Raw genomic sequence first — 23,255 nt, forward strand, 5'->3', positions numbered from 1 at the left:
ACTCAATCCCTCTTGTTATGAAGGCCAGTATGCTATTAGCTTTCTTCACTACCTGCTGTACCTGCATGCTTGCCTTCATTGACTGGTGTACAAGCACACCTAGATCTCTTTGTACTGCCCCTTTACCTAACTTGACTCCATTTAGGTAGCAATCTGCCTTCCTGTTCTTGTCATCAAAGTGGATAACCATACATTTATCCACATTAAACTGCATCTGCCATGCATCTGTCCATGTCACTCTGTAATCTCCTAATATCCTCATCACATTTCACCCTGCCGTCCAGCTTTGTATCATCAGCAAATTTGCTAACGTTACTATTAATACCATCTTCTATATCATTAATATATATTGTAAAAAGCTGAGGTCCCAGCACTGATCCCTGCGGTACCCCACTGGTTACTGCCTGCCATTCTGAAATAGAGCTGTTTATCACCGCTCTTTGTTTCCTGTCAGCCAACCAACTTTCAATCCAAGTCAGTACTTTGCCCCCAATACCATACGCCCTAATTTTGCTCACTAACCTCCTATGTGGGACTTTATCAAAGGCTTTCTGAAAGTCCAGGTACACTACATCTACTGGATCTCCCTCATCCATCTTCAGAGTTACATCCTCAAAAAATTCCAGAAGATTAGTCAAGCATGATTTCCTCTTCATAAATCCATGCTGACTCTAACCTATCCTGTTACTACTATCCAGATGTGTCGTAATTTCATCCTTTATAATAGACTCCAGCATCTTTCCCACCACTGAGGTCAGACTAACTGGTCTATAATTTCCTGCTTTCTCTCTCCCACCTTTCTTAAAAAGTGGTACAACATTAGCCACCCTCCAATCCTCAGCAACAGACCCCGAATCTATCGAACTCTGGAAAATAATCACCAACGCATTTCCCGAGCCACCTCCTTCAGTCCCCTGGGATGTAGACCATCAGGCCCCGGGGACTTATCAGCCTTCAGACCTAACAATCTCTCCAACACCAAATCCTGGCAAATACAGATTCCCTTAAGTTCAGGTCCTTCAGCCACTGTTACCTCAGGGAGATTGCTTGTGTCTTCCCCAGTGAACACAGATCTGAAGTACCAATTCAATTCTTCTGCCATTTCTTTGTTACCCGTAATATATTCCCCTGTTTCTGTCTTCAAGGGCCCAATTTTAGTCTTAACCATTTTTTTCCCTTTCACATACCTAAAAAAGCTTTTACTATCCTCCTTTATATTTTTGGCCAGTTTACCATCGTACCTCATTTTTTTCTCTGCGTATTTCCTTCTTAGTAATCCTCTGTTGAGGACTACAATTTGATTTGATACAAAAGTGGTTAGTTCTTTTTTTATGAGTTTAGATTTAAGAGTTCAGAGTTTAAAAAACAGAAGGGGCATTTGGTCGATCATTTCTTTGCGGGCTCTGTGAAACTTTTATCCAAGTGAATTCCACACTCTGCCTTTGATAGAAAAAAGATAAATGGAGATCACTTTGATTTAGTCCCTGCCTTCCCATCACTGTTTGATCACATAGCATTGTCCTTTGATGTGAAGGGCACTGCTTGTCACTGGCCACTCGGGTGTTTCTTTTCTTTCTGGTGGTGGAAACTGAATAAAGATTCGTGCACCTTGTGTCTCTCACTGTGTCTCACACCTGCACACACACAACATGGATGCTGGGGAAAAAAATAAGCACTACCGCAGTTAGGCAATAGTGTGGGGATAATACAAAATTAAAAAGAGACAAAAAAAAGACAAAAAATTAAATCGAGATCAGGGCTCATTCGTACCTTTGAAGACCACCAAGCAAGTAGACAATAGACAATAAGTGCAGGAGTAGGCCATTCAGCCCTTCGAGCCTGCACCGCCATTCAATATGATCATGGCTGATCATTCCTAATCAGTATCCTCTTCCTGCCTTATCCCCATAACCCTTGATTCCACTATCTTTGAGAGCTCTATCCAACTCTTTCTTAAATGAATCCAGAGACTGGGCCTCCACTGCCCTCTGGGGCAGAGCATTCCACACAGCCACCACTCTCTGGGTGAAGAGGTTTCTCCTCATCTCTGTCCTAAATGGTCTACCCCGTATTTTTAAGCTGTGACCTCTGGTTCGGCACTCACCCATCAGCGGAAACATGTTTCCTGCTGCCAGAGTATCCAATCCTTTCATAATCTTATATGTCTCAATTAGATCCCCTCTCAGTCTTCTAAACTCAAGGGTATACAAGCCCAGTCGCTTCAGTCTTTCAGCGTAAGGTAATCCCGCCATTCCAGGAATTGATCTTGTGAACCTACGCTGCACTCCCTCAATAGCCAGAATGTCTTTGCTCAAATTTGGAGACCAGAACTGTACACAGTACTCCAGGTGTGGTCTCACCAGGGCCCTGTACAGCTGCAGAAGCACCTCTTTGCTTCTATATTCAATTCCTCTTGTTATGAAGGCCAGCATGCTATTAGCTTTCTTCACTACCTGCTGTACCTGCATGCTTACCTTCATTGACTGGTGTACAAGAACACCCAGATCTCTCTGTACTGCCCCTTTACCTAAATTGATTCCATTGAGGTAGTAATCTGCCTTCCTGTTCTTGCCACCAAAGTGGATAACCATACATTTATCCACATTAAACTGCATCTGCCATGCATCTACCCACTCACCTAACTTGTCCAGGTCACCCTGTAATCTCCTAACATCCTCATCACATTTCACCCTGCCACCCAGCTTTGTATCATCAGCAAATTTGCTAACGTTATTGCTGATACCATCTTCTATATCATTAACATACATTGTAAAAAGCTGCAGTCCCAGCACGGATCCCTGCGGTACCCCACTGATCACTGCCTGTCATTCCGAAATGGAGTCGTTTATCACTACCCTTTGTTTCCTATCAGCCAACCAATTTTCAATCCAATCTAGTACTTTGCCCCCAATACCATGTGCCCTAAGTTTACTCACTAACCTCCTGTGTGGGACTTTATCAAAAGCTTTCTGAAAGTCCAGGTACACTATATCTACTGGATCTCCCTCATCCATCTTCAGAGTTACATCCTCAAAAGATTCCAGAAGATTAGTCAAGCATGATTTCACCTTCATAAATCAATGCTGACTCTAACCTATCCTGTTACTGCTATCCAGATGAGTTGTAATTTCATCCTTTATAATAGACTCCAGCATCTTTCCCACCACTGAGGTCAGACTAACTGGTCTATAATTTCCTGCTTTCTCTCTCCCACCTTTCTTAAAAAGTGGTATAATATTAGCCACCCTCCAATCCTCAGGAACAGGCCCCAAATCTATCAAACTCTGGAAAATAATCACCAACGCATCCACGATTTCCCGAGCCACCTCCTTCAGTCCCCTGGGATGTAGACCATCAGGCCCCGGAGACTTACCAACCTTCAGACCTAAGTCTCTCCAACACCAAATCCTGGCAAATATAAATTCCCTTAAGTTCAGGTCCTTCAGCCACTGTTACCTCGGGGAGATTGCTTGTGTCTTCCCCAGTGAACACAGATCTGAAGTATCAATTCAATTCTTCTGCCATTTCTTTGTTCCCTGTAATATATTTCCCTGTTTCTGTCTTCAAGGGCACAATTTTAGTCCTAACCATTTTTTTTCCTTACACATACTTAAAAAATCTTTTCCTATCCTCCTTTATATTATTAGGGAAAAAACCAAAGGGGTAGCCATGGGCACACGTATGGGCCCCAGCTATGCCTGTCTCTTTGTTGGTTACATAGAACAGTTGATCTTCCGTAATTACATAGAGGTATTAGGCAATGGCACGGGGGTGGCTTTCAGTTCTTTTCCCAATGTCTGCCTCCTAATCAGTTGCTTGATAATGAGAGATCACTCCCAGCTAACTGCTACTTAAGGGAGGATATTCAGTCCCTTGCATGGGGTGACCTAGAGTGGGGGGATGTGGAGTCAGTGTGGATGGAGCTGCGAAATACTAAGGGTAAAAAGACCCTCTTGGGAGTCATCTAGAGGCACCACTCCCCACCTCTTCCTCTGCTACATTGATGACTGCATTGGCGCCACCTTGTGTTCCCATGAGGAGGTTGAGCAATTCATCAACTTCACCAACACATTCCACCCTGACCTTAAATTTATCTGGACCATCTCTGACACCTCCCTCCCTTTCCTGGACCTCTCCATCTCCATTAATGATGACCGACTTGACACTGACATTTTTTACAAACCCACCGACTCCCACAGCTACCTGGATTACACCTCTTCCCACCCTATCTCTTGCAAAAATGCCATCCTGTATTCCCAATTCCTCCACCTCATCTGCTCCCAGGAGGACCAGTTCCACCATAGAACACACCAGATGGCCTCCTTCTTTAGGGACCACAATTTCCCTTCCCATGTGGTTAAAGATGCCCTCCAATGCATCTCGTCCATATCCCGCACCTCTGCCCTCAGACCCCACCCCTCCAACAGTAACAAGGACAGAACGCCCCTGGTGCTCACCTTCCACCCTACAAACCTTTGCATAAACCAAATCATCCGCCGACATTTCCACCACCTCCAAAAAAACCCCACCACCAGGGATATATTTCCCTCCCCACCCATTTCCGCCTTCCGCAAAGACCGTTCCCACCGTGACTACCTGGTCAGGGCCACGCCCCCCCTATGACCCACCTTCCCATCCTGGCATTTTTCCCTGCCACCGCAGGAACTGTAAAACCTGCGCCCACACCTCCTCCCTCACCTCTGTCCAAGGCCCTAAAGGAGCCTTCCACATCCATCAAAGTTTTACCTGCACATCCACTAATATCATTTATTGTATCCATTGCTCCCGATGCGGTCTCCTCTACATTGGGGAGACTGGATGCCTCCTAGCAGAGTGCTTTAGGGAACATCTCCGAGATACCTGCACCATTCAACCACACTGCCCTGTGGCCCAACAGTTCAAATCCCCCTCCCACTCTGCCAAGGACATGGAGGTCCTGGGCCTCCTTCACCGCCGCTCCCTCACCACCAGACGCCTGGAGGAAGAATTCCTCATCTTCCACCTTGGAACACTTCAACCCCAGGGCATCAATGTGGACTTCAACAGCTTCCTCATTTCCCCTTCCCCCACCTCATCCTAGTTTTAAACTTCCAGCTCAGCACTGTCCCCATGACTTGTCCGGACTTGTCCGACCTGCCTAACTCCTTTTCCACCTATCCACTCCACCCTCTCCTCCCTGACCTATCACCTTCATCTCCTCCCCCACTCACCCATTGTACTCTATGCTACTCTCTCCCCACCCCCACCCTCCCCTAGCTTATCTCTCCATGCTTCCAGCTCACTGCCTTTATTCCTGATGAAGGGCTTTTGCCCGAAACGTCGATTTCGCTGCTCGTTGGATGCTGCCTGAACTGCTGTGCTCTTCCAGCACCACTGATCCAGAATCCTTTATATTATTGGCCAGTTTACCTTCGTACCTCATTTTTCCTCTGCGTATTTCCTTTTTAGTAATCCTCTGTTGCTCTTTAAAAGCTTCCCAGTTCTCAGTTTTCCCACTTATCTTTGATATGTTATACTTTTTCTCTTTTAACTTTATATGTTTCTTAACTTCCCTCATCAGCCACGGCCGCCCATGCCTCCTCCTGGGATTTTTCTTCCTTTTAGGAATGAACTGATCCTGCAACTTCTGCATTATACACAGAAATATCCGCCATTGTTCCTCCACGGTCATCCCTGCTAAGGTATTGCACCATTGAACTTTGGCCAGCTCCTCCCTCATAGCTCCATAGTTCCCTTTATTCAACAGAAGTACTGTCACTTCCGACTGTACCCTCTCCCTCTCAAATTGCAGATTGAAGCTTATTGTATTATGGTCACTGCTTCCCAATGGCTCCTTCACTTCGAGGTCTCTGACCAATTCTGGTTCGTTGCACAATACCAGATCCAGAATTGCCTTCTCCCTGGTAGGCTCCAGCACCAGCTGCTCTAAGAATCCATCTCGGAGGCACTCCACAAAGTCTCTTTCTTGAGGTCCAATACCATCCTGATTCTCCCAGTCTGCCTGCATGTTAAAATCCCCCATAACAACTGTAGTAGCATCTTTGCGACAGGCCAATTTCAGCTCCTGATTCATCTTACATCCGACATCCAGACTATTGTTTGGGGGCCTCTAGATGACTCCCAAGAGGGTCTTTTTACCCTTAGTATTTCGCAGCTCCATCCACACTGACTCCACATCCCCCCACTCTAGGTCACCCCATGCAAGGGACTGAATATCCTCCCTTAAGTAGCAGTTAGCTGGGAGTGATCTCTCATTATCAAGCAACTGATTAGGAGGCAGACATTGGGAAAAGAACTGAAAGCCACCCCCGTGCCATTGCCTAATACCTCTATGTTGCTCTCTCCTACATGTTTCTGGGCCTCTGGTTGGTGCAGTGCTACAATGGTCCACAGCCACAGGAAAGGTGTGGTAAAGTTTACTTATCAGACTTCCTCCACATAAATGATGGGATTCCTACTGGCCACATAAATGCCCAGTTATTTACAGCACACAAGTTCATGTCAGTGTCCTGTGGCCCAATCTAATCAGCTTCACTCCCTCATTGAATCCTTGCAATCCGAAAGTTTATTTTCACCAAGTCTCCAAACTATTTTCTTTTGAAATAATTCATTGTTTCCACTTCCACCACCTCATGTGCAGTGAGCTCCAGGTATTTCCCTCTCACAGTATTAAACAATTAATGTTCCTCATTCATTCCCCTAATAACTCTTGCCTAAAATATCAAACCTTTTTCCACTAGAGCTGGGAAGAGTTTTTTTTTCCTTTTCTACCATTCTCAAGGATGTCACAATCTGCTTCCATAACAACTGAATCTCTCTTCAATCTGTTTTGCTCAGAGGACAGCCCTGGCCTTTTCAACCTCCCCTTGTGCAAACTCAATCTGTAGAACCACTCTGGTAAATCTTTTTTAACATCCTCTTATGGAACATCACACCTTCCGTGAAGTGCGGTGACCAGAATTGGGTATAAAACTCTAGTTGGGCCCGAGCCAGAATTTCATAACTTCCCTGCTTTTGTACTCAATAACTCTATGGATAAAAGTTAAGGTCTCATGTGGTTTACTAACCACTTTCTCAAGAGGTCCTGCCATCTTCAAAGATGGATGCAGATGTAATTCCCAGTCCCTTTGTTCCTGAACATTTTACAGTCATGCTATTATTTTATATAGCCTGTCTCTATACTTTGTACATAACTGCATTTCTTCACACTTCTCTGTACTCAATTCTAATCATATATTTGCTCATTCTGCCAGCCTTTCTATGTTTTTTGCAGGTAATTCGCATCATTCTCTCTGTTTACCACTCCATCATTTCTGCCATCATTAGCAAGTTTTGAAATTTTACCCCACATTCCATAATCCAAGTCATTTAAGTAGAGCAAACAAAAGGAAATGGTCCTTACACTGATCTTTGGGTAACACCACTGAACAATATTCAATCTTGGGGTGATAAGTGGCAAGTAACATTCACACCACCTGAGTGCAGGGCAACAACCATCTTCTACAAAGAAGTATCTAAAAGGTGTGACTGGTTAAGCCAGTATTTATTGCCCATCGCTAATCGCCAAGAAGACAGATAAAGCCAACCACATTGCTGTGGGGCTGGTATCACACATGTTGGTTGGACCAGGTAAGGATGACAATTTCCTTCCATAAAGACATTTGTAAACCAGATAGGTTTTCTAACAAATAACAATAGTTAATGATTATCATTAGACCTATAATTCAAGATTCTTTATTGAATTCAAATTCCAGCATCTGCCATGATTTGAATTCAACTCTCCAGAGCATTAGCTAAGTCTCTGGATTAATATTCCAGCGATAATATCACTAGGCTCTGTGCCATAGTCATTCCTGGTGCCTTGGTTGACGTTGGTAGTCTGTCAGGCTTATCAGGCTTTGTCTTGGTTAGAAACAACTGAGTGGCTTCTAAGGAACTTCAGAGGGCATTTAAAAATCATTGCTATGGATCTGGAGTCACATGTCGGCCAGAGCAGGATAGCAACTTTTTCCTATCTCTGAAGGACACCAAGGAACCAGATTTTTTTTTTACATCAACCAACAATCGTTTCCATGGGAGTACACTTTAATTCCAAATTTCTTTTCACTAAATGTACACAGGTTTCACCACCCTCCATTGCAGGATCCACAGTTATGCCCTTAAAGTATTTGCTGGATCTCTGGATTAATAATCCAGTGACAGTTTTACTACACCACCACCTTCCCTTCCGCTTGAAATCTGCAGTTAACTTATCAGCCTGAACTGAATTTTCTTCAGAACAGCTCGAAGTGTTAACTCTGTTTCATTCTCTACAAATGCTTCCACAATTGCTGGGTTTCTCTAACATTTTCTACTATTATTTCAGTTCCCCAGCAACCACAGCACTTTGCATTTAGCTGGTGTCACTGGCCTGCAGTTGCATGCATGACCTTCAAAACTTCCCTAAATAAGGATGTCACATTTGCTTTTCACTAATCCTTTGACACTTTGCCTTTCTCAGGGAAGTTTGTAAGATTACAACAAGCCCTTCACTTTTTCCATTCTCATTTTCTTTAGCAATCTGGTGTGAAATACATTTGGATGGGTGGTTTATCCAATCTAAGCATAGCCAGCCTTTTAGGTACTTCCTGGTTTTCATTTTCTGCACAATTCATGACCTCCACTGTCTCCACATGTCAGATTTATTTGCCTTTAATGAACTCATTATTCAAGTCTTATCCTACACCTCCAAGTCTATATTGCACTCATAGTTCCTGATAGGACTCACCTCATTTCTTACTACTAGCTTACAATTTTCATGGTAATAGAAGACTTTTGGTTATCTTAATTTAAATGCTATTCTATTTTCAACTCTCAAGTTTCCAATCTTATTTTCTGCTTTAATTCCCCTCTCAACCTATTGCATTTAACCTAGTTGCCAATTCAATAATTCATCTGATTTGCATCATTCATCCAACTCTTTTGCTTCATCTCTAGCTCCCATGTCACTAAAGTTATAGCTTCCTTGCATTTTCATCCTTTGGGAATATAGCCAGCCTCTCTTTGAAACATCTCTTCCATAAAGATGCCCTGGTTGCCATCAGTCTTCAGTTCTGCTTTACCCCACATAGGTCCCTTCTCATAACAATGAACTTAGTCCTCTCCCAATTTAAAAGTTCTACAATACATTATTCTGCAATGTTGTTCTTAACAACATGAAAAGCTTAAAAATCTATTTGAATTAGAATGCTAGAATGGATGAGATTTGCTATGAAGAAGGATGGGAAGTAAAACCAGCAGGAATAAAATGAATTTTTGGGTTGATAATTGGGACACACAAACTGATATAAACTAACCTTGTAACCCTAACAGACCCATGAGTTTGGGGATAACAGTTGAGCCTTATAAAGCTGTCAGAAGAAGGCAAAATATGAGACAGAAGGAAACATTCCATGTACCTTGTGTTGATAAGGTATGCATAACATTATATTTCAATACTTTTGTAGGACTATTACAACAGCAAGTCTTTTTTCTCATTTCAGAGTAAGGTTTCACAAATGCAAATTGTTAAAAGAGAGTTATGCTGTAAGCTACCTCGCTTCACCTTGAATTATGAGACAGTGAAGATATCATTCGATCTGTTCCAATTTTTTCCCAATGAAATAACTATGTGGCTTGTTTACCATGTAGATTGATACCCAGATTAAGTGTATTGAAATGCACAGGCTGTGTAACATTTAAACAGAAAGAAAGAGGCAGATGTTTTGTCATTGTGATGTATTATATGAGAGACTTGGAATAGACAGGGAGCAGAAGCTCTTGCATGTAGCAGGAGGACAAAATATATCTTTTGCAAGTCACTGGATTAGTGAAATGTTAGTGAAATGCTATTCCTTTGGATGAAGAGAAGGAATGTACAGGGATTGAAAGTCTCTGGAAGATCCACTATAGCAAAACTGCAGGCGGAATCACAACAGTGAGTTGTGCTGTTGCAGCAAAAACAGAAATTACTGGATAATCTCAGCAGGTCTGACAGTATCTGTGGAGAGAAATCAGACTTTACATTTCTGGTTCAGTGACCCTTCTTCAGAACAATACTGTTGTAAATTGGTTTGTGAATTCTCAAGTCATTAAAGGGCAATTAATTTTGACAGTCACTGGACATACAACTCACCAAAATAGGGAGCAATTAAACCACTGGTAACTGATAATGGATTTGGATTATTTCCAGTAAAGATTTAAAAAAACTCTTCAGCATTGTCTGCATGCAGTGTGAGGTATTAGTCACTTAAGCCATAATAAGGGTTATCTTTTCTGTAGTTAGAGTATTAGTTATATTCATTTCCAAATTTGCTAATGACACCACTGCAGTGGGTCGGATCTCAAACAATGAAGAGACCGAGTACAGGAAGGAGATAGACATAGTGGCATGGTGTAAAGACAACAAGCTCTCCCTCAATGTCAGCACAACAAAGAAGCTGGTCATCCAGTTCAGGAAACAGAGTGGAGGACATACTCCTGGCTTTATCAATGCTGCTAGTGTGGAGGTGATCGAGAGCTTCAAGTTCTATGCTGTGTTCTCTAATATCACCAACATTTACATTGATGCTACAGTCAAGAAAGACTCTACTTTCTCAGAAGGCTAAGGAAATTCAACATGTCCACAATAACTTTTACTATTTTTTTACAGATGCATCAACAAAAGCATCCTATCTGAATGAATGACAGCTTGATATGGTAACTGTACTGCCCAAGACCGCAAGGAATTACAGAGTTGCGAACGCAGCCCAGTCCATTATGAAAGTCTGCCTTCCTTCCATTGACTCAGGCAATACTTCCTGCTGCCTTGGGAAAGCAGTCGTCGTAATCAAAGACCCTTCCTACCTTGATTACACTCTCTTCCACCGGGCCGAAAATACAAAGGTTTGGAAACACGTACCAACAGATTTAAGAACAGATTCTTCCCCGTTATTAGACTTTTGAATGAACCTCCCATACATTACATTCGATCTTTCCCTGCACCTTCTCTGTAATTGTAATGCTATATAGAACATAGGATATTACAACGCAGTACAGGCCCTTCGGCCCTCGATGTTGCGCCGACCTGTCATACCAATCTGTAACCCATCTAACCTACACTATTCCATTTACGTCCATATGCTTGTCCAATGATGACTTAAATGTACTTAAAGTTGGTGAATCTACTACCATTGCAGGCAAAGCATTCTATACCCTTACTACTCTCTGAGTAAAGAAACTACCTCTGACATCAGTCCTTTATCTATCACCCCTCAATTTAAAGCTATGCCCTCTTGTGCTCGCCATCACCATTCTTGGAAAAAGGCTCTCCCTGTCCACCCTATCTAATCCTCTGATTATCTTATATGTCTCTATTAAGTCACCTCTCAAACTTCTTCTCTCTAATGAAAACAGCCTCAAGTCCCTCAGCCTTTCCTTATAAGATCTTCCCTCCATACCAGGCAACATCCTAGTAAATCTCCTCTGCACCCTTTCCAAAGCTTCCACATCCTTCTTATAATGCGGTGACCAGAACTGTACACAATATTCCAAGCGCAGCCGCACCAGAGGTTTGTACAGCTGTAGCATAACCTCATGGTTCCGGAACTCGATCCCTCTATTAATAAAAGCTAAAAACATTGTATGCCTTCTTATCAACCCTGTCAACCTGGATGGCAACTTTCAAGAATCTGTGTACCTGGACACCAAGATCTCTCTGCTCATCTACAGTACCAAGAATATTACCACTAGCCCAGTACTTTGCATTCTGGTTACTCTGACCAAAGTGAATCACCTCACACTTGCCCGCATTAAACTGCATTTGCCACCTCTCAGCCCAGCTCTGCAGCTTATCTATGTCTCACTGTAACCTACAACATCCTTCATCACTATCCACAACTCCACCAACCTTAGTGTCGTCTGCAAATTTACTACCCTACCCTTCTACGCCCTCATCCAGGTCATTTATAAAGATAACGAACAGCAGTGGACCCAACACCGCCCCTTGCAGTACACCAATGGTAACTGGACTCCAGGATGAATATTTCCCATCAACCACCACCCTCTGTCTTCTTTCAGCAAACCAATTACTGATCCAAACTGCTATATCTCCCACAATCCCATTCTTCCGCATTTTGTACACTAGCCTACTGTGGGGAACCTTATCGAACACCTTGCTGAAATCCATATACACTACATCAACTGGTTTACTCTCATCTACCTGTTTGGTCACCTTCTCAAATAACTCAATAAGGTTTGTGAGGCACAACCTACCCTTTACAAACCGTGCTGACTATCTCTAATCAAATTATTCTTTTCTAGATGATTATAAATCCTATCTCTTATAACCTTTTCCAATACTTTACCAACAATTGAAGTAAGGCTATATTCTACATTCTCTTCTATTAGCCTAATGTGTTTATGTAGATATGATTTGTCTGGATAGCAGGCAAAACAATAATTTTCACTGTATTTCGGTAGGTGACAATAATGAAATCAAACCAAATTATGTAATGTGGGGGGGGGGGGGGGGGGGGGGGGGAAATGGTGTTATTACAGCAAAAGTTGTAAAATTTGAAATCATCCCTTGAATTCCTTGAGCTTGGTCGATGGGAATTTGAATATATTTCTAACGGTTATCAATCTCTACAAGGATTGTAACAGCTTAGTTATTTTGAGATTATTAAAACATTTATCAAAATTAGACTGTATAATCAAATGAATAATGGCTAGCTTGAAAATTACTTAATTTCAGTAAGACAAGTTCTGGAAAAGTTGTTACCAACAGAGCCAGCTGGAGGAACACCATACTGATTCAGAGGTGGTGGGTATGGGTCATGTGGACGATGGACTGGAAGATATGGAGGTGCTGTGGGTCCATATGCAGGGTAAGAATAAGGACCTGGAGGGGGGAAAAGAGCAAGAAATTTCAAAATTAAAGTTACTGAATATGAATGCAATTTTAGATCTTTTCTCATAAAAGAGTATACTATGATGCTTCAAAATTAAAAGTGTAAAATAACTTATTACCACACAGATAGTAAATGTATCATTTCAAATATGACAGAATACTTCTAGCTTGCATGAGCAGGAAAGGGTCAATCTTTCTTTATCTTAGTTGGAAGAGAAACGTATACCTCCTGGTTACACAAAGAAATTATTTTGGAAGCTAACCTGGACAGATCTCTGAAAGGAATTGATCTTCTTCCCATCATCTTCGCATATTAGAAAGCTTAAAGCAGCTTCCTTGCCCAGCTAATGGGCTTAGATGTCTAGTTATAGCTACCATTATTTTCAATTCCATTTTTAACCTGAATCACTGTTACTGACTGTACTATTACATCACTATCACACTACTCAAATTATGATGTACCTTATGAACAAAAAGATTATAATATTAACAAACCCAACCCAAGAATGCAGGCCCAATGGATCTCCGGACCAGGTGAGTAAGAGGCATTGTGCAGGGAACAAAAGCAAATTACTGCAGATGCTGGAATCTGAAACCAAAAGAGAAAATGTTGGAAAATCTCAGCAGGTCTGGTAGCTTTGACAAAGCGTCAGTTAGACTCGAAACGTCAGCTCTTTTCTCTCCTTACAGATGCGGCCAGACCTGTTGAGATTTTCCAGCATTTTCTCTTTTGTGCAGGGGACATTTGTCGATCTTGGAGGGGTGAGGGGGTGAAGAGGTGGGTTTTAATGTCCATACAGGGCGGAATGAAGAATGTTACTATTTTCTGTGAGATGTCCCAATGCAAAAAGGGCGCCCCACAAGTCAGAACCCACTTGCTTCCTGCACTTCCAAAATATTTTTTAAAACATTGCGTGCCCACTCCCATCCACTTGCCGATTCTAACTACTTGCCCATTCTTTTACATACCACTCCCAGAGCAGGTGGGATTAAACCTACATCTCCTAGCTCACAGGTAGGGACACTAGCACTGTACCACAAGAACCCTCCAGGCAGGGTGGCACTAGAGTTGATTGAACTTTTAACGAACTTTACTGACGTATAATGAGTTATTTGCATTTTACCGAAAACATACTTGTGGAGGCATATAACATCCAGTCCTTTGTGTTTTTTAACTAATGACTTTTCTCTCCTACCTTCCCCCACCCCCCCGGAACATATTTCAGCTCCTCTCCTTTAGCTCTGCTTATGAATATACAAGTTGAACTGACCTTGAGCAGCCATTACTCAAGCCCCTTCTGCTGCTTAGTATGTATGAAAGGTATCTAAGGAGAAGGAAAGAATACAGATTAGACTGGCAAGTTATAATTTGATGAACAAAACTAATCATTATGAATTTCCAAGTGCCGTTGGGAGAGCGATGAAAGGAAAGAAGGTATTGAGCAGACAATAATGGAATGGTTCGCTAAGTTACCTTCTGTACAAAGCAAGTGTAGTCATTATCCCTAAGGAGATAAGAAAAGAGACGATGAATGCATCCATGCAAGCAATCTTGGGACTGAATCTAGTCTGAGGATGTCTAAGATTTTAAGGAACACATCGGCCAATGCAGTGTTTTTGTGATAAATACCAAACTGAGCGACTAAAGAAGCTGTTTATGACACATGAAATCTCTTGATTACCTGCAAAGACTTGTCATTCAGCCTGTCAAGGCTGTATTCACACTATTTGTACATTCTTAATTGCCCAAAATTATTTTGCCATTATCTCTCCATCTATACATGGTATGCATATGCAACATTCTCCACTTCACCCAATGAAGGAGAAGCACTCTGAAATCTTATGATTTTAAATTAATCTGTTGGACTATAATCTGGTGTCATATGACTTCTGATTTTGACCACCCCAGTCAAACACTGGCACCTTCACATCATGCTATCCCAGACAGATCATGGTTGAAGTTGGAATAGATCTTCTACTTCTTGAGATAACTGATTATCTTGCCATCATTACTACCTTGAACCAGGAAGAGACCAGTATATGTCGACAGCTACCAATGAAATGATAGAATGCTTGAAAGAACATTTTAATCGCTTCAAGTGACAACTGTTCTCAACTCATAAATTAAGGATTAGAATTAGGTTTTATTGTCATGTGTGCTCAAGTACAAAGTTACATGAGCCCAGTGAAACGTTCACATCATCGCCATTCACAGTGTCATCTTAGGCACAAAGTAGAAAAGTAAAGAAATAAAGTTAAAAAGTTTGCAATGGGCAAGCAGGTGCTCTGCGCTGGACTTTCCTCATGAGGGCTCAATCCAGGCTCACCAGCCATCTCACTGCTAACTGCACCAGATCTCAGTGATGCCACAGAGCCACCAACCGCTAGAGTTCAACCTGGTTCACCAGCCGCCTTATAGCCAACAGCCAAAATCCCCCAGGTGCTGCCATGCTCCAGACCCTGATGCCAGCTACTTCATAAAAGATTTGGAAATTCAACGCCATACATCACCTGCACTCTATCCCCATTAAATGGCAATTCTGAGGTAAGAGTGAAAATTGCAAAAGGGTTAATAAAAATATCCTGCAAGATTTGTACAAAGCAATTCCAAACTGGAGATACAGTCTTTTTACAGCCTTTGAAAATAGTTCAGACCAAAGATTATTCTCACCCCAAGCCGAAACTGCTCTTCTCCTGAAGCCAGAATCAGTAAAAGATGACTGACAAAATCAAGGTAAAAGGACCCCAAAGTTGCTAAAGCTGAGCACTGGAGAACCAGTCAGTCAGTGGGCAAATGGTCAATGCTCTCAGTGAGAATCAGCCCACATGGCCGTTTCAGACCAATTTTGAGCAGTTATCACCTCAATTGTATGCAGTGAATGACCAGATATATACAAACAACGACAGAAGCTGTGTGATTTAGAACAAAGTGATCTCATTATGGATGTGAAGAATGCTTGAGCAGCCATAAAACGGGTAAGCAGATACCAGAGGAACAGCCAACAATAATGTACATGCATACCATTAGGAGACAAACACTATTTAAAAATTGGTAGTTATTTGGTGCAGACAACTTGAGTATTACTGAAAAATTGACTCATTTTGGTGAAATGTTTTACCTTGTATACATCAGGGCAGTTCACAAAACCACCAATTTTAGGGAAAGACCAATAGTTTTTCTGGTTGAGGAGAGTGTAGATTGGTTGGCAATTGGATTGATAGAGACATTTCCATTGAGAATGCACCATTAAATGATGATTTCAAGATGGAAACATTTGACATATGTCCCCAGTTTTTCAGCAATTTTAAAGATTGTGTTGTGATGAAAGTAAAACCACCTGGAGCTTAACAAAATGTGTAATGAATGATAATTTACTCTACCAAATTTTCATAGTTGGCAATCTCCATACATATAATTGTGCAAAGCATTTTTTTGTATTACTTTAAATGAAAAATCCTAGACTTAGTGTGCTAGCTTACTTGCAATGATCATGTGACCTCTACCTCTGCTGCATATGCCTTTTTCTGTGCAGTCTGTAGCAGACATGGAACACATCACTTGTAGCAGCACATCTCAGAGAACAACAGTTCAAAATATCAAAAGACCAGTCCTTTTCAGATCTTTGATTTCCCAATAGTCAGTGTTTTGACAATTAGTATCCACTTTATGGCAATTAGTAAACAACAATAGTTGTTTGAAGATATTTTGAAATTATTTTCTGCACTTAGGCAACTAGGCGTGGGATTTCTTTTTGTTTATTCACGTGTGGGACATGGACATTGCTGGCTAGCCAGCATTTTTATTGTCCATCTCTAGTTGCCCTTGAGAAGGTGATGGTGAAGTGATGCTTTCTTGAACTGCAGCAGTCATCATGTTGTAGGTTAACTCACTCTGCCCTTAGGAAAGGAATTCCAGGATTTTGACCCAGGGACAGTGAAGGAACAGTGATATATTTCTAAGTCAGGTTGGTGAATGGCTTGGAGGGGAACTTGCAGTTGATGGTGTTCCCAGGTAACTGCTGCCTTTGTCCTTCTAAATGGAAGTGGTTATGGGTTTGGAAGTGCTGTCTAAGGATCTTTGGTGGATTTCTGCTGTGTCTTTAGTAGATAATACACATGGCTGCAATGACCATCAATGGTGGAGTGATTAGATACTCGGGGATGTGATGCCAATCAAGGCTGCTTTGTCCTGGATGGTGACAAGCTTCTTGACTGTTGTTGGAGCTGCACCCAGCCCAAATGGGGTGCATTCCATCACACTCCTGATTTATGCCTTATAGCCAATGGACAGGCTTTGGGGAGACAGGAGGTGAATTATTCATCAATGTATTCCTAGCCTCCAACCTACTCTAGTTTATGTGGCAAATTCAATTCTGGTCAATGGTAACCCCAAGGATGTTGATAATGGCAGATTCAGTGATGGTAACACCATTAAATCTCAAGGGGCAGTGATTAAATTGTCTCCAGTGAAAAGGAACGATTGTAAGAAATGGGTGACAAAGAAAATAAGGGAGGTTATCAAATTGAAAGAGAAGGCATACAAAGTGGCCAAAAACAGCATGAAACTAAATATTGGGAAAACTTTAAAGGTCAACAGAAAGGCCACAAAAAGACCTATAAAAAATTAAGATAGAACATGTGAAAAAGCTCACACAGAATATAAAGACAGATAGCAAAAGCTTCTATAAATAAAACAAAAAAAGAGTAGATAAAGTAAATGTTGGTCCTTTAGAGGATGAGAAGAGGCATTTAGTTATTGGATTTAATGAAATGGCAAAGACTTTGAACAGGCATTTTGTGTCAGTCTTCTCAGTGAAGGACATTAATAACATGCCAGTAATTGTCAAAGGAACAAAGGTAGGTGAGGACCTGGAAACAATCATTATTACGGAAGAGATAGTGTTGGGCAAGCTAATGGAGCCATATATAGGCAAGTCTCATGGCCCTGATGGAATGCATCCTAGGGTACTAAAAGAGATGGCAGGAGAAATAGCAAGTGCACTTATGATAATTTTCCAAACTTCGCTGGACTCTGGGGCAGTTCCAGCAGATGGGAAAACAGCAAATGTGACGCCACTGTTTAAAAAGGGAGGCAAACAAAAGTATAGACTGGTTAGCATGGCCTCTGTAGTGGGGAGATGCTTGAGTTTATTATCAAGGATGGAATAGCAAGGCATCTCGATATAAATTGTCCCTTTGGGCAGATGCAGCATGGGTTCATGAAGGCAGGTCATGCTTATCAAATCTTTTCGAATTCTACAAAGACATTACGAGCAAGGTGGACAATGGGCACCCAATAGATGTGATGTACCAGATTTCCGAAAGGCCTTCGATAAGGTGCCGTGCAAGAGGCTGCTGCATAAGATACAGATGCATGGTGTTAAGGGAAAAATGTTAGCATGGATAGAAAATTGGGTTGACTAACAGGAAGCAAAGAGTGGGAATAAATGAGTGCTATTCTGGTTGGCAATCAGTAACTAGTGGTGTGCCTCAGGAATCAGTGTTGGGACCACAATTATTCATAATCTACATGGACAATTTTGAGTTGTGGACCACATATCAAAGTTGCAGATGATTCTAAGATGAGTGACAGAGCAAAGTGTGTGGAGGACTATGAAACTTTGCAGAAGGACATCAACACATTAAGAGAGTGGGCAAAAGTCTGGTAGATGGAATACAATGTTTTTAAACGTGAAGACATCCATTTTGATAGGAGTAACAGTAAACAGTGTTATTACTTGAATGGTAAAAAGTTGCAGTACACTGCTGTGCAGAGGGACCTGGGTGTCCTTGTGCATGAATCACCAAGGGTTGGTCTACAGGCACAACAAGTGATTAGGAAGGCAAAAGGAATTTTGTCCTTCATTGCTAAAGGGGTTGAGTTTATGTTGCAACTGTACAGGGTATTGGTGAGGCCACACCTGGAGTACTGCGTGCATTTATAGTTTTCTTACTTGAGAAAGGAGGCACTGGCACTAGAGGGGGTGCAGAAGAGGTTCACTAGGTTGATTCTGGAGTTGAGGGGATTGGCTTATGAGGAGAGACTGAGTAGACTGGGATTATATTCACTGGAATTCAGAAGAATGAGGGGGGGATTTTATAGAAACATATAGAATTATGAAGGGAATAGATAAGATAGAAGTAGAAAGGATGGTTCCACTGTCAGATGAAACTAGGACAAGAGGGCATAGCCTCAAGATGAGAGGGAGCAGATTTAGGACTGAATTGAGAAGGAACCGAGGGTTGTGAATCTATGGAATTCCTTACCCAGTGAAGTAGCTGATGTTACTTCAGTAAACGTTTTTAAAGCTAAGGTAGTTTTTTTTAAAACAACAAAGGAATTAAGGGATACAATGAGTGGGTGGTAAGTGGAGTTGAGTCCACAAAAAGATCAGCCATGATCTTATTGAATGACGGATCAGGCTCGAAGGGCCAGATGGCCTACTCCAGCTCCTCATTCTTATGTTCTATGTATGTTCTTATTGGAGATTATCATTGTCTGGCACTTTTGTGGCCTGAATGTTATTTGAAACTGGTCACTCCAAGCCTGGATATTGTCCAGATCTTGATGCAGTTGAACATGAACTGCTTCAGTATCTGAGACTCCATCCTCCATACCAACTCTGAGTCCAGGTAGATTTCAGTCATCAGGGAGCAATATCTGCCAATACTCAAGTCCTCTTTTATTATTTCCAAGATAAATAACTTTTGACTTTCATGGGCAGGTCACAGTACAGTGGAGAACAGAACAAAAATTGTCATGCTTTAAAATGTCCTGGTGGGCATGTTGTGGGAGCCTAATAAATCAATACAAATAAATCTAGCAATTTTAGAGTTCATACCTCTTCTTGAAGAAATTCTTGTACTAAGCCTTTTTTCCACAAATACAATGATTAATGTTTCCCATGCAGAATGTTAAACCTTCAACTCAATTTAATTGCATTGCAAGAACTAATTTTTCAATTCTGTATATTTCAACATTTTGAAAACAGTATTTATATCTGACTGGTCACAAGATTTTAAACAAAACCTTAAATTTTTAGTATTTTCTTAACCAAAAAGGGATTCTGAGTTGCAGAGAAAACATTAGAAGTTAGTGAAGTAAGATCAGAATTGGGCTTATTCAGTTTCAGTGAAACACTAGATTTAATTATAGACCAACATTTAAGCTGAGTTGAGTAGCCTGTTTTTAAATTACAATCTTTTCTTAAACCTACATCAATTTTGAAGTTGGATTCTACATTTAAATCATCATTGATCTTTCATCCATGAACATCTGCAGCAGATTAAAGGCAGTAATTCAACTTCAGAATTCTGTTTGTATATTTATAATAAGAATACAAACCTGAATTACACAAACTGCTTCTCTGTAATTGTATCTGTGTTGCCCATTTAATTTTCTGAAACAACACCCTCTGCACCATTTCTGTGTTTTCCTACTTTAGCAACTTAAAGTTACCTTTTACAAATTCCATCTTCTTAGCAGAGTTCGTTTTTCTCCATTTGCAAATATGAGAGAAACAATTTACGTGAGTATAAAGCAGGGATTTTTCATTTGCATCAGCAGAGGCAAAGGTATCCCATTGTTACAGTGGATATTTTTGTTGGTAAAGGATTTTCTTCTTGGTAAAATTCTAATTGTGACTTATACTTGGCAAACCACAAGAGCTTACAGGAGAAAATAAAGATTATCCTTTTAAACAGAAAATAGAAAAAGCTGAAATCTCAATATTCTGTGATAACTATCAGACAACATCTGTTTCTATCAAACAGCAATACAAGGTAAAACCATCATAATCCATATCATAATTAATTTGAAGTTTGAGCTCCAGTTTAAAAATAGTAACATGCAAAACATGATATAATTGCTGACACTGACTGACTGCAAAAGTGTTACTAATAGAATTTGGAAAAACATGGAATCTGACCATCCCATTAAAAAGGTGAAACCAAAATGTAGAAGTTTTCATTGTTTCAAATTCCCAAAAAAGGAAGCTGTAAATATAAAAACAATATACTCTTATCTGTTCATTAATTATCTGCAGTTAAAAGCCAGGACCTCGGTGGTTATCTCCAGATTACCTTCACTGCCACGTGCTAGCGAGGGTAAAATCAGGAGGATATGGCAGATGAATGTCTGGCTAAAGAATGTGCAGGGGGCAGAGAATCAGATGTTTAGATCATTGAGATCTTTTCTGGGGCAGAGGTGACCTGTTCAAGAGGAACACGTTGCATCTGAACTGCAGGGGGACTAATATTTTGGCAGCCAGGCTTGCTAGTGCTACAAGGAAGGGTTTAAACTAGATTGGCAGGGGCTGGGATCCTCAACAGCAGGGAGCCAAGTGGAATGATATACAGTAATCAGAAATAGTAAAGTGAAGAAACAGGTCAGGCTGGAACACAATAGGAAGCAAAGAATGCTGTTGGAATAAATTGCACCTACTTCACTGCAAGAGGGCTGACATATAAGGCCAATGAACCCATGGCCATTGGATAGGTATATGGGACTGGGATATTATAGTCATTGCAGAAACATGGCTAGGGAGGGACAGGACTGGTAGCTTAATGTGACAGGGTACAGGTGTTTGAGGCAGACAAAGGTCGTGGAAAGAGGAGAGGGCAAGTTGCATTTTTGATTAAGGCAAGTATCACAACAGTAGTCAGAAATGAAATAACTGAAAGATTATTCAGTCAGTCCTTGTGGGTGGAGGTAAGAAATAAGAAGGGAATTGTGATGTTATTGGGGTTGTATAATAGGTCCCAAAATAGTCAATGGGAATTAGAGGAACAAACATGCATAAAGACTGGGGAGACTTGCAGGAGAAATAGGCTGGTTGTAGTAGGGGATTTTAATTTTCCTAACACAAACTGGGACTGCCATAGCAATAAGGGCTTAGATGAGGTGGAATTTGTGAAGTGAGTTCAGGAAAGCTTCCTCAAGCAGTATATAGAGGGTTCTACTCAGGAAGGGACAAAACTCAACAGACTCTTGGTAAATAGGACAGGACAGGTGTCAGTGGGGGAGCACTTTGGGACTAGTGACCATAGTTCTATTAATTTGAAACTAGTTATGGAGGTGGACAAAACTGGTCCATAGGTTCAAGTTCTAAATTGGGGCAAGGCACCTTTTGATGGAATTAGAGAAAAGCTTGCAGGGGTTGATTGGAGTAGATTCTTTGCAGGCAAAGGGACCTCTGGCAAGTGGGAGGTCTTTAAAAGTGAGGTGGCTAGTGCTCAAGGTCAATATGTTCTTGTGAGAGTGCAAGTCAAGGTTGACACGAATAGGGAACCCTAGAGGTCAAGAGATATTGAGGCTTTCACAGAAAATAAAAAGGAGATATGGCTCAGGTGCAGGCAGCTGGGATCAAGGGAATCCCTAGAGGTATATAAAACATACAGGAGTTTACTGAAGAAGGAAATCGGGAGGGTAAAAAGGGAGCACGAGATAGCCTTGGCTGAGAAGATTAAGGTGAATCCAAAGACAATCTCTAATTTTATTAAAGAAAAACAATAAATAGAGACAGAATAGGACTCCTCGAGGACCAAGTAAACATGAATCTGTAGCACCATAGGAGATAGGCAAAGTCCTCAATGAATATTTCTCCTCTGTGTTTATAAAGAGCCTTTATTCATCGAAGAGTCCCGGAGTCGATGGGACTCACTCTCGGCCACACTACAAAAGCATGACGAGACATCAACGATATTGAGCGCCGAGTCGGAGGGGTGGAGCGAAAGGCCACGACCGTCGAGACTACAGCAGAATCAGCTGTGGATCAGGTCTGGACTCTCGAATAGCGAGTCCGCACCTTAGAGAATCACATTGACTACCTCGAGATTCGAGGTCGTTGAAAAAAATATTCGTTTGCTGGGCCTTCCCGAACGGGAAGAGGAAGGCCAGCTTACAGCATTTCTTGAGCAGTGGCTTCCACAGCTTTTAAATCTGGAGGCTGGGTCAGGGCCAGGTAAGGGTGGAATGGGCCTACCGGGTCGCAATACGCGGACCTGGCTCGAACCAGCGCCCCCACCTGGTCCTGTTCCGGCTGCAGAGCTATAAAAGGAGAGGCAGATGCTCTTAGAAGCTTCCAGAAATCTTGGGAAAGATCCCAAACCATGATTTATAAAAGGATCCAAGATTATGTTATTCCAGGACTTTTCCCCAGCTCTGGTCCAAAAGGGGAAGGCGTTTGATGAAGTGAAGAAGTGTTTAAGGGACTTAAAATATTCAGGACTCCTTGCGCTACCCCAGCAACGCTGCGCTTTAACCATGAAGGGTCCGTCTACAACTTCGGATCACCGGAAAAGGCCAAGGAATTTTTGGACTCTCTTAGATAAATTGTAAGAGTTAATT

At 41.6% G+C, this 23,255-nt stretch overlaps 1 protein-coding gene across 6 annotated transcripts in view; it reads right to left on the reverse strand.

Annotated features, from left to right (window-relative positions):
* LOC132816625 (phospholipid scramblase 1-like) overlaps positions 1-23,255 on the reverse strand; it is a 116,765-nt gene that overhangs the window by 52,130 nt on the left and 41,380 nt on the right. For 5 of the 6 annotated variants that reach the window (XM_060826438.1, XM_060826439.1, XM_060826443.1 and 2 more), the window contains 2 exons: positions 14,179-14,232; positions 12,779-12,898 (listed from right to left, as the gene is read on the reverse strand). The exons of the other annotated variant lie outside the window; for it this stretch is intronic. In XM_060826438.1, coding sequence (XP_060682421.1) covers positions 12,779-12,898; positions 14,179-14,191 — 133 coding nt within the window. In that variant the 5' untranslated portion in view covers positions 14,192-14,232. The remainder of the gene's footprint in view (positions 1-12,778; positions 12,899-14,178; positions 14,233-23,255) is intronic. 6 annotated transcript variants of the gene reach the window in all.

This window comes from Hemiscyllium ocellatum, chromosome 6 (assembly GCF_020745735.1).
Source record: "Hemiscyllium ocellatum isolate sHemOce1 chromosome 6, sHemOce1.pat.X.cur, whole genome shotgun sequence".
Lineage (NCBI taxonomy): Eukaryota > Metazoa > Chordata > Chondrichthyes > Orectolobiformes > Hemiscylliidae > Hemiscyllium > Hemiscyllium ocellatum.